This window comes from Brachyistius frenatus, unplaced genomic scaffold, assembly GCF_029030835.1.
Source record: "Brachyistius frenatus isolate BFR_SWC_R1_liver_20210118 unplaced genomic scaffold, ASM2903083v1 Contig_97, whole genome shotgun sequence".
Taxonomy (NCBI): Eukaryota; Metazoa; Chordata; class Actinopteri; family Embiotocidae; genus Brachyistius; species Brachyistius frenatus.
In genome coordinates, this window is record NW_027210696.1 from 1,114,845 (window position 1) to 1,127,432 (window position 12,588).

Here is a 12,588-nt window from a genome sequence, read left to right on the forward strand (position 1 = left end):
GTATGTCCTTGTGTGTAAACAGTGTGTGCTATACCTGACTCATTTGTTGTGAAGGTCACAGGGTTGCTGAACTGATTCCCATGGCCCACTCTGGTGTAACTGTACACACTGATCTCATAGGAGCTATGAGGCCTGTAGCCTGAGAGATACTCTGTGGTCGACGAACCAGAGGAGTTCTATATTTGTTCCCACAAACACACACACATAAAAAATACATACGAGATTAAATCATCCCATCTTAATTACTGGAGAGGATAATATCTGTGTATCAGCACACATATATGCACATGTTTCTAAGTATACTGTTACTGCTGATTGATACCTGGAGTGTGAAATTAACTACTGCTTGTGTGTAACTCTTACTGAGTGGGTCTGTGCAGCGTGTGTGTAGGTGTGACTTTTATTGTTATCATGCAGGAGCTTTCAGCGTGTGAAATTAACGGTACCCGATGTGTGACGGTGTGTGTGATGAGGTCTTGGATCCGGAAGCCGTACTTTATCACCACTCCATTGGGCTCCAGAGGAGGCTCCCAGCTCAGCCACACGGAGACTGCTGTGTGGTTGTATATAGTCAGGTTACGGGGAGGGGACATAGGGCCTGAAACACAGAGTTAGGCAGATAGAGAAGAGGATAGACTGAAATAGATTGAAGATAAGTACACATAGATTAATCAATATATACCATCTATGGATATTAAAGACATTTAAAACCTGGTTTGAAACTAACCGCCTTCATCAGTATGCAGCTGCAGCAGTAGATTAGGGCCTGAGCCTTTGCGTGTTGCAGCCATAATGGTGAGATTGTAAGCTGTGTATGGAAGTAGGTTAGTGAGGATGAACGAGGTGTTGGGGGTATGTGTTGTGTTGGAGCCCCCTGGGCCAAACAGAGTAAGGGTGTACTTTGTTATCTCCCCATTGGCCTCCAGAGGGCGTTGCCAGACCACAGCGATGGAGGACGAAGACAGGTTCCTGGTGGACACCAGCAATGGAGCAGAACTAGGAACTAAAGACAAACAACACCCACACCCATCAGTGTCACAATAATACACGAACCATACTTCACAATTGATTATATGTGTCGATAAACTCACTATCGTCTGCTGTTCTGAGGTCCATTGTGCTCGTATAATTGTAGGCGGGGCCAGCACGGGTTGCTGGGGTAACAGTGAGCACATAAGGGAAATACTTCCGGAGATTGGTGAATAGGAAGACATTGTCAGTTGTTGTATGCTTGGTGGTCTTGTTGAAAGTTTGAGTCCCTTGGTTGGACATGTTTGGGGAAATGGCGGCCTCCTGTAAGGTAAGCAGGTAGTGGGGACGACCGTTGGGCTCCAGCGGAGGTTCCCAGCTCACGACGACGACTGTGGAGCTGAAGATCTGAGCCGTCAAGTTTCGGACCGAGTCACTTGGCACTGAAGAAGGAGACAGGTAGACGAGTGTTACTATTATTAACCACCAGGGACAAGACTGGTTGAAACAGTGAGCCTTTTATAATATGAGCCTACTGAACTGTAAGCCATAAAATTAGGGCATCAATCAACCATTCACACTCTGATACTTCAGGGAAAATGAACAGTGCGCCAGTCTTCATCATCATCATCATCATCGTCGTCATCGTCGTCATCATCGTCGTCATCTTTCATAGTCATGGTTATTGTCAGCAATGTTATAATTAACAAAATCCAACATCACATCAAGTGGAATAATACAGCATGACATCAATTTACTAACACAGAAACACAGCACAGCAAACCAATATCGTAAACAGACACAGTGACAATAACAATTTGGAGATGTTCAGAGACATTTAGGAGAGATGTCTGTGCACTGGAAATCTGGGATCGAAAGGTAGAAAGATGAAAAGAAATACTCATCCTGTTCATCGTCTCAGCTTCTCCTGGAAATAATGCATGGTACACAGAGTAGAAAAAAGGGCAGATGAAGGGAAAAGGGTGGGATAAAACTTGAGAGATCCATGAGGTGAATGAGTGGATGTGAGTGGCCAGATGTGAGTGGGGGTCTGAGCCCAGGGAGTGAAACCCTGCTGGGCTTGGCTGTGCGGGAGAGACAAGGTGCCCTGGAGGTCCGGTGCTTGGCTGAGAGTGGAGCAGCTAGAGCACAGGCAGAAATACAGAGTCAGTATGAGCAGCAATCATTCAGAGACAGAGATTACTTCACAAGCAAAATGTTGACAAGAAAAAAACAAATGGCTACGAACAAATATGCAACATATGTGACAAAGTCTGTAAAGGCTGTCTGCACCATTTTTCACAAAATCACATAAAAACAAAGAGATTCATTTTATAAACCCTCTCATTTGTGAACATAACAAAAAATAGAAATAAATAGTATGTGCATGTATGAAAATTTTAGATTACATGGCAACAATGTAATTTTAGTATGAACTAATATGAATTTTCTCAAAGCGCTTCAGGCTTTGTTTTTTTTCTCTGTCATCAAATTGTAAGTGGTTGTGTGCTCATTTTCTCTTAGTTTTTTTTTTTTTTAATCCCTCACAATTTTCATCACGCACAGACTGGCTGTCTTCAAAGAACAGACTCACAGGCGGCCGGTTTGCCAGTCTGACATTTATCTGCTTCCACTACCAGGCTGAAAGCTACATTTTCAATCACAGCGTTTGTATGTAATTTTTTGTTAAGAGTTTTGAAAAAAGTGTGCAGACTTTCCCTCCAGTGAGACTCTGAATCATTGCATGCAATTATTATCTAGCATTATGTGTAGTATTTTATGTGTGTATATTCACTTTATCTCATTTATATTGGTATATGTATGCTGGTATATAGGTATGTGTGTCTGACTGACCGTCTTCTGGTAAAAACAGGGTAAATGGCTTGGATTGGACCCCTCCATCACCCTGCACAGTGCTAGACATCATCCACAGGGTGTAGTTATCGCCCCCAATCAGTCGAGTCAGAGTGTAGATGAAGGGTGACTCAGGAGAGGCTTGAACAGGCAAGTCTGAAACAAGAACTCTCTATGGATAAAACAAAAAAAAAAAAAAAAAAAAAAAAAAAAAAAAGTATTAAGGTTGTTTTCACACACTGACACAGGCATTTGAACAAGAACAAAAAGAGCTGTATACGTTGATGAGTAACAAATGAAAGAAAAATAAAATATTAAGTAGGTAAGAAAAGGGATGGTCAACCACCAGCCACCAGGAAGAATCTACATTTGTCATGTTTATACCATCATTTATTCCGATTTTCTGAGGTTGCAATCCATCTGAATATCCCTCACTTCACCCTCTCCTTCCAAACATGTAAGAGAACCTACGTTGCTCATGAAAATTGCAAAAAACATGGCCCTCTCTGGAGCCAGCGTTTTGTTTGTCCCTTCTGGACTACAGTAGAACATATGGCAGTTCACCATGGCATGCTCCCTATAGGACCTGCTCTGTGTAAATATTAAGGGCCCTTTAAGATGACAAAAACAAAATGATTCTTAGTTTGGGGTGAATATACATTAATAAAAACATTAATGTGAAAATTGTAGTCCATTTCTGTCAATAGATTTTCCTAAGTCTAAAGATCTAGTTCTTTGGCGGCTACATGCTGAACTACTTCACCAAATAGTAACTGACTTTGAATATTGGTATTTTGCCGTTTTGTACTGTGCAGTTACTTACAAAAATGAGGTTAATGACACTAATCACAATTAACCTAAATCGGAAAGTTGGCGGTCAGGAAACAAAAACAATCAGCTAAAAGACGCTAAAATGATTAGTGTAGAAAAATGGAACTGCAGAGTTGGTTTATCACTGTTATTATACTCATTTCAAATTACGCAGGGTCATCTCACAAATTTTTATATGAAAATATTGATTGAATTAGCTTTAATGAGTGAAAATGTTTGGATATTCTACAGTATATAGAGTATAAGAGCCTCACCTGCTCAGTCACAGTGTTGTCAGCAGAGTAGTAAATGGTGTAGTGTACAATAATCCCATTTGGTTCAGTGGGTGGATGCCACATCAAGGTGACAGAGGAGGCTGTTACATTTACAAAAGTCACATTCTGCGGGGGGTCAAATGGCTCTTAAATCCAGAACAGACCAAGAGGACACAGACAAAAATTGAGGAAGTTAGAAAAACCTCCAAAACATTGTATTAAGATTCCTGACAAAAAAACACAACATTCCTCAAGTACCTGCATCAGAAGTGGTAAAGGTGATGTAGATCAGCACCCCTCCATCTCCCAGTCTGGTCCAGCTGGAGACAGAGGCATTGTATTGACTCTCCGAGTCCACATTAATAACCACTGAGGTCTCTGTCACATTCTGCCACAGGTCGGTCGTTTCATTCCTGACAAAGAGACAAAACGTTCATGCCCCATTATGTTTTTTTGTTTTTTCAAACCTCTTACTGCCAAACAGGCAGACAGAGGCAGATGCCAAAACTCACCAAATTCTGACGATGTAGTAGAGGATGTCTGAATTGGCTTCGAGTGGTGGCTGCCATGACAACTCTACCTCATAGTCTGACAACTTCTTGGTGTGGAGGAACTGAGGAGATGTGTCTGGAGCTAAGATGCAGGAGATAGACTTTCCAGTAACATACTACAAACAGGCATAAGACTTATCAGCTTTGCACTGATACGTGATGGTGAGTTAATTTCAAAAATATTTAGCAGTGTGCTCAATTCAGAAGGCCCCCAGGAAGATGCCAGACAACAGAATATTGTCCTAAAAAGAAAAGCTGGTTAGTTGCAATGAATCCATTGTTCCTGCTTCTTAGTCCCGATGGAGGACTAGATGTCACGTAGGATCAGATACCTGTGATGTAACGTCATTAGCATGAGCTGAAACAGAGAGAAGTAACTGAGGAGGAAAAGACTAGAAAAAAGTCAGATGTAATCAGATGCCCTTCGAACTTGTCAGCCAGTCATGATGTAATCGTGTAGTGTCCTGGAACTGAAAACAAACCCTCCCCCTTTCTCCCATTCCCCCGTCCCTCTCACCATCCTCAAGTGTGGTGATGTTGAGTGGCTCGCTGCTGTAGTTTCCCGACCCAACTCGTGTGTGTGCCTGAACCACGACGCGGTACTGTGCATACTTCCTCAGATGCGTGATGTGGATGTAGTTGCTCAGAGAGGTGAGGTTCAGGTAGTGACTGGAGTTCCAGAGCTCCAGGCTGTAGTGAATAATAATGCCGTTAGGCAGCAGAGGAGGCTGCCAGGTTACGTTCACCTCGCTGGGACTGACTGACTCATAGGTGAGGCCATACGGAGGACTGCCTGGGACTGGAGAAGAAATAAAAAACAGAAAATGTGGTTGATACAGTTGATATTGATTCAAAAACTTTTTTATATGTGTGTATTTGTCCAAGTGGGTGCATCCTTCAACCCACCATCTTCTCCTGACAGCAGGTACAGAGTGTCTGACGTTTGGTTGCCGTGGCCGTATCGCGTGTATGCCCTCACAGACACATTGTAGTAGGAGAACGGTTTCAGATTGATCAGAGTGACTCTGTTGGTGGATGTGTTCATCAATTCAGAGAAGGATTCATTCTCATACAGGACCTTGTAATGCTGGATCACCCCATTGGCTTTCTCCGGTGCAGACCAGGCCAATGTGGCAGTTGACGGGCTGGTGTCAACCACAGAAAGGTCCACGGGCGGGGAGTCAGGCTCTGGGAGGGAGAGGGAAAGTAAAATCCAACAGGAGTTAAGATGATTTATTAAAAGTAGTCAAAGAAAATAAATGATCTTTTGCAATTGATTAACTAGCACATAATCTAACAATAAAATTGTCCATATACGTTTTTGATACATTTACTCAAAAGCTTGACATTCATTCCCTGACATTAAAATGTTGATAATAATAACATTACAAGCTTTGTAGGTCTGATGGTCGGCACTGCTGTGGGCTATTTATTTCAGTGTGTGGCTGACACGACATAGTTAAGCAGATATAATTCACCACAGACTGTTAAATTGTGCTAATATAGGCAAATGTTCATTTAGAGTTGGTGGGAGATTTAATGGAAGATAAGGTTAAGCCATGTTGAGGTATTTGTTATAAGGAGTTATGATGTGAAGGAGAGATGAAATGACACGAGTGGGGTTTTTTTTTGCTTGGAAATTACTCTTTGGCCCTTTTCGTCCCATCAACTCCTACATTGGCGGCCCCATTTCCTTTTAGGACAATTGTAAAGATATTTTCTATTGTTTTGCAAATACAGTGTTTGGATTTTTGTTATTTCCACCAGTGAAAGTCACACAATTGTATTAACCTTTGTATTTGTGTATGTGTACAGTATATTCAGTGTCCAGCACATACCATCCTCGAGGGTAAAAACAAAAATATCATCTTCCTCAGACAGAGAGCTCTCTCCCACAGCTGTAGATGCAGCGACACGTAGCTTATAACCAGTGTACTTGTCCAGATCTATACATTACAAGAGAGAAAATGATATTCATCAGCAAAGCTTTATTATAGGGACTATTATAAACTAAGAACATGGCTTAAGAAAATGTCAATCTGCCTGTGTATCTGTGCACATTGGATGGACACTCTACCTGTAATCAATAAGCTGGTGTTGTCAGTAATCCACTTCAGGGCCTCATTACTGTGCATTTTGAGACCATAAACGGTGTAATGTGTGATCCGTCCATTGGGATTGAGCGGCGGGACCCATCTCACTTGTATAGAGGTGGAGCTGATGTTTTGATAGGACACTTCGAGCACTGAGCTGGGGACTAAAAGACAGAAACAGACACTATTACAGACAAATGCAGTTTTTCTTGTTGTTTATAGTTATTAAAAGTGTAACGTGACCACCCACCCTGCTCCCTGGTCTTCTCAGTGATATTTGTAGCAGGGCCCTGTCCTATAGTGGTGGAGGCAGTGACCCTGAACATGTACTCAGTGAAGGGATTCAGATCGAATACCAGGTAAGACAACTCCTCAGACAAAACGTCCATCACCTCCTCTCTCACTGTCACCCCTGCAGCATTCATGCAGACAAATGCAGACACATGACATACAAGGTCATGAACAGTCAAGAATTATTTTCAAGAATCCTTGTAAAAGCACAGCAGCAGTGTTTACAGTTAGTGCTCTCCCACCTGTAGTCCCAGACACTGATGCACTGCGTGTTGAAAAGTGTCCTGTAACTGAAGCATCACGTGTAGACAAGCGGAGCTGGCCTGGGGTCAGGGCCAGGGGGGAGGAGTCTGAGATCATATCGCCAGCATGTGATTGCTTTGTCAGCCAGGGTGGAGGCGTAGCAGGTGGCACAGAGGTAGGTGAAAACGCAGAAGTCCCAAAGACAGCAGAGTCAGTGGTTTGAATGTTTGCGCTGTTAGACTGTGAACCAGTGACATAACTAAGGCTGGGCTTGTCATAGGCCATGGGGTCAGCAGTTAGTTGAGCATTGGTGCTACTGATGTGTTCAGTGTTTGTAAGTCCATAGCGTGTGAAGCTGGGAGCAGTCCCATCAGTGGGAAGTGTGCGATCAGAAACAGTGGCTGTGAAAATCGGCGGAGATGTAACCAGACTGAGATGAGCAGCTCTCTTACGTCGCCCCGGATTGTCATGGATATCAGGTGGAAGTGTTTCATCTTCATATACACCAGTTGTATTCTGAAGAAATTTAAAAAACATTTTCAAACAATTTATACTTGAATCAGTAGACACCAATTGACAGCAGACATGAATTACAGGCAGGGCTTAGTTTTCCCAGACTGGGACTGACACCTACTTTATGACTATCAAAATCTGTAAATGAATTTGGTGTAATATTCAAATTATCTGTTATCTGTTCTGTAATTATCTTATTTTCCATTGAAGTTACTTGTAAATCAATTGTTTGCCTATTTTGGATACAATTAAATTCTGAAAAAATAGACATTTAATGCTGGGAAACCTGTACTGTAAGATTTATGTGCACATCATGCAGGTTAATGTTACTGGGATTTGAACTTCAACAAGGAAGAAACTGGCAAACTGTACGAAAGTCAAAGAAATCTATTGATATTCTTTAAACCAGTCGGACCCTTAGTAGGCCCAGGTCAGTTCCGCACCTCAACACAGTGGCGATAACAATAGCATAGCAGCACGAAGTGTGCACATGTAGTATACTCTGAGCTCGATTGTTACATCAGATACTTTTGCCACCTTTGTTTGAGCTTTATGTATCTAGAGAAAAACAGCAATAACAACAAAATTATTGGCCAAGATTCGTGCGACTGTGGCTAAGCTGCTGTTTCAGAACCATGGACAGCGCTGTTTGATGAGTCTCATGATAGTACTGAAAGCAGATCAATAGATAGACAAAAGACGTCACTTGCTTGCTTTCCGTGGTTGTAAACAGAGGTTTCAGATTTCATTCCATTTTACCATCATTGTAATAATCCACAGACAGAGGGGAAACAACAGGGAAGTGAAGGGACAGTCAGAGAGTGCTGCAAGTCATGAACAGCTCTCTTTACAAACCTCCCCCTCTTGATATTGACTGGTTACCTTGAATGCTCTCATTATGAAATGTAAATAACTGCTGTTTTGTTTGTGATGAGAGTTTTTTCAAGTGCTAGCACCTAGGAATTGTTCAATGTGCTCCAGGCACTGCAGAGTTTTTGCCATTTTACTCTTTCCATGACTTTTTCTCTCCCCCTGACCTGTCGGAGCGGCACCCTCTCTAGGGACGCCCTGATTTACAAATTAAGCCCTGCTCACAGATTGCAGATATACTGTAGATGTTTTTATAATAGGCCTTATGATAGAAATCCCAATGGTAGAAATTTGTCAGTTGACAGGACAAGATGTAAGGTGAGTGACTACAGTACCCGTACAGCACAGTCTAAGTTGTTGAAATTTATGCTGTAGTGGTGTTTTTTCTGTTTACATCATACATGTAAGTCTGATGACAGAGCCCCTCGTAATTTTTTGACAATTCTACTAGATTCTATGGGTCGTCATAATATTTTAACCACTTATGTGTAATGTGTCTAGTAAGTTTGAGAAAGGAATGACAGTACAATTTAAAATCAACATTTTCAATAGAACCGGCTCTGGTTTAACACTGCAGTATTGAGCTGTGATGTCAATTTCTATGGTGGTTATACTGTATAAAGCTGTATAACATCTGGATTACCACTTCTGCAGTGAGTGTGATGTCCTGCAGCAGAGCCTCATGAACCAAGACTTGCAGTCTGTACTGGGTTATGGGACCGTTGGGCTGGGCGGGACTTTTCCAACTCACACGAATTGAAACCGAATCCTCTGCTATTGCCATCAGATTCTGCACAGCACTGGGAGCTAATCACACAAAACACACATACAAACAGAGCTAGACAGAGTTACACAGAGACGTACAGGAACACATTAGGCTTGACTTATTTTTGACATTTCTGTAGTTGTGCGTGATTTATTATACTTCTTCTCGTAATGTTAAATGAACAAAAATAATTTAAAAATGACTACTTTTGTGAAACTTGTTAATTCACAGTTTGATGCGGATTCAAGGTGATTCATTTAAATGCAAACAGATGTGTGTCCTCACCCTCAGCAGGTGTAACCACATCATCCTGCGCTGCTGGACCCACCTCTCCAGCTGCTTTTGCTCGGACAGCTACAGTGTACAGTGTATAGGGGGTCAAACCAGTAAACGCAAAACGCATGTCTCCTGTGCTGTTGTCATACAAAAAACCTGAAAAAAGGAAAAAAATACAGAAAATGATGTGTGTTTTTTGTGTGTATTATCTGTACACATATAAGTGTGTGTTCTTGAGTCAATATTTAATAACCTGTAGGTCCATAAAGGTAGAGCACGTAGGTGAACTTTCCTGTCGTGATGCTGGGAGGCATCCAGGACACACTGATTGATCTAGACGTCATATTCAATACATTGAAGTTTTGTGGCGGGTCTTCTGGAGCTGCAATAAACACACACACACACACACACACACACACACACACACACACACACACACACACACACACACACACACACACACACACACACACACACACACACACACACACACAAAAACATATTTTTTTTTATGCATGATTATAAATAAAAAATAAATAGTAGGTATAATGAATGTTGATCACCTTCAAATACACAAATTAAACAAAAGCTACAGCCTTGTTTGATTCTTTTTCCACACCTGATTCTGGCAAGCGGGCCATAGTGGAGGCTATCTGTCCCTCTCCATCAGAGGTGAAGGCAGACACCTCAAATAGATAGGCAGTGTAAGGTCGTAGCTGATCAACTCCTACTGATATGGGCACACTCCAAGAGGCTGCAGGGGGCACAGCAGAGAGGGTGATGGATGGAGACGATGCTGTTATCTCCAAGGGACTAAGGGTCGCACGAGACAGGATATCAGCTGCATCCTAGACACATAAAATCATATAGGAAATAAACAGAAAGAAAGGTATTTAGGAGAAATGCACCATCAAGCCTTATGTTGTATAGATTGTCTGCCTTGTGCCTTGGTAGCATCTATAATCCTGACAGAAAAATAGTACAAAGTCAGAACATTTCATATTAACAGTACAGTTTAAAGGACAGAGGGTCCTTAATAACTTAATAATGCAGTACATTGCAATGGGGCAGTGCTCCAGTCATGATGTCCTCCGCATTGACCTCCAGCATGCGGACGGTCTGCCCTGTCCGAACGAGTTTTGCTTTTACAGCAAACTTTGTGATGAGTCCATTGATGCGGTGTGGCAAGAACCAGGTAACCATGACGAAGGAGTGGTTGTGCGCGTTTGCTGTCAGATTGGTCACCAGGCCAGGGGCTGGAGGAAATAAACACACATGCAAGTTCATACAAATGTGCACACATTGGTGTTATTTTGCACGTTGGGGTCAGATTGCAACTGTCTATGCATGTGCATGAATACCCACGGGACTCAGCTGTCTTTATGTATAGGGATTTGCTGAATGCTCCTATTCCGGCTTGAGATACAGCTGCTACCTAAAGAGAGAGAGAGAGAGAGAGAGAGAGTTGGTAGGTATTACTTACAATGATTAATACATGTTCCTTCAAAAGAGCAGTTACCATATCCCAGTAAACTGATAATCTCAGGCAATGATCACAACTGATTGGTGATTCAGTGATCCCAGTAACACATGACCAACTGTGACACAACATTGTATTCCCTCCATGTCAACAGTATGTAAACAGATCACAACACGATCATGTGAGCATCTTAACTTGAATTTCTTTCCACACCCTTGATTTTTTTCCCCCTGAGATTTATATAGAACGCATAAAAATGAATGAAAGATAAATTATGTGTGAAGTGAAATATAAAGTGAAAATGAAAAGACAATTTTAGGCTGATGATCAGTCTACTCAGTAATTCACTTAAATGGCCAATAATGGATACCACCTCCAAAACTATATCTTAAAAACTATAGACCATACACAAGAAAAAAATAATTTTGTTTTGTCACAGACCCAGCCTGAGTCATGTTTTTTTTTTCAGATGTCATCTGACTTTTGTCCTGCTCCCTGTCACCTGACTCTTACACCCACCTCACCTGTTTCCAATTCTCCAATCAGCCCTAATGTAACGCACCATCATTGTTCTCCTGTCTCCTGCTGGCCAAGGTGTAAGATTGATTTTGCTCTCTAATAGATTCTTAAACTGTTCCTGCCCGTCTGTGTCTGCACTTGGCTCCCCCTTCCTCGTCTCTTGTACAACGGGTGAAAAGTTGAAGTTTAGCCACCAAGAATTTGTTGTTTTTATCTTAAATGTTTTTTTTCATAAAGTTTAAAATTGGTATTAATTCTTGGTTAGTAACTTGTCAGCTTACAAATAAGCATTTACAGGGAGTGAATACATCATGTGTGCAATACAATCCAATGTTAAATAGATGGTAGCAGCAGTAATAAAAAGCAAGCATTATCACTACCTCAGAAATGTTTATTTGTGGGCTACTGTCATGAATAAATGGTATTATTTTTGTCCATCCCTTGAAAATCACCAAATATGAAGGAACAATGAAAAATAAGTCTACAGTAATTTTGTCTCATATTATGCTTTCAGGATTTAAAACAAGAGCAATTCTGGACCTCATAGAGACTTCAAACAAGACAGAACATGAAGCCTTCAGCTCCTTTTTCAAGAATACAACACTTGATTATAGAGCATTCATGAATAGGAATAATAAATTGTATATTTATTTTTGTTTATCAAAAAATAAGATGTGAATAACGGACTCATGCAAGATTTGTGGAGTCTGTTCGGAAACACAGTCAGATATCAGATATATATGGGTCGAAAAATAAGAGCGTATTTGCTCATGAGCTCAGCTGTGTGCAGCTGTGTGCATGGTTTAGTGTACCACACTCAGAGGTGAGATGTAGTAATATGATATATGCTCACACACATGCACAGACAAATACAGTTTGTGCAGGTATAATCTGTATGTGTGTCAGTCTCTCAAAGTCCATTTGTATAAAGGTCATTGTGGGTTAATGAATTCTGAAAACTAATAACCATGATCACATTCAAGCTCAGTGACAACAGACAATGGAAAGAGACCCAGCTGATCCATAGATCTGTTTACCTGATTAATAATGCAATCAGGATCAATTACCAGTATTCAGC

General features: G+C 41.4%; 1 protein-coding gene across 1 annotated transcript in view; it reads right to left on the bottom strand.

The window, feature by feature from the left end:
* ptprq (protein tyrosine phosphatase receptor type Q) overlaps positions 1-12,588 on the bottom strand; it is a 41,624-nt gene that overhangs the window by 13,504 nt on the left and 15,532 nt on the right. Inside the window, exons 22-37 of the mRNA XM_069711170.1 lie at positions 10,877-10,946; positions 10,568-10,767; positions 10,131-10,359; positions 9,765-9,893; positions 9,521-9,667; positions 9,113-9,276; positions 7,086-7,602; positions 6,803-6,964; positions 6,537-6,716; positions 6,298-6,405; positions 5,366-5,647; positions 4,977-5,258; positions 1,092-1,412; positions 728-1,003; positions 447-598; positions 35-176 (exon numbers count right to left, since the gene is read on the bottom strand). Of these exons, the coding sequence (XP_069567271.1) occupies positions 35-176; positions 447-598; positions 728-1,003; positions 1,092-1,412; positions 4,977-5,258; positions 5,366-5,647; positions 6,298-6,405; positions 6,537-6,716; positions 6,803-6,964; positions 7,086-7,602; positions 9,113-9,276; positions 9,521-9,667; positions 9,765-9,893; positions 10,131-10,359; positions 10,568-10,767; positions 10,877-10,946 (3,361 nt within the window). The remainder of the gene's footprint in view (positions 1-34; positions 177-446; positions 599-727; positions 1,004-1,091; positions 1,413-4,976; positions 5,259-5,365; positions 5,648-6,297; positions 6,406-6,536; positions 6,717-6,802; positions 6,965-7,085; positions 7,603-9,112; positions 9,277-9,520; positions 9,668-9,764; positions 9,894-10,130; positions 10,360-10,567; positions 10,768-10,876; positions 10,947-12,588) is intronic.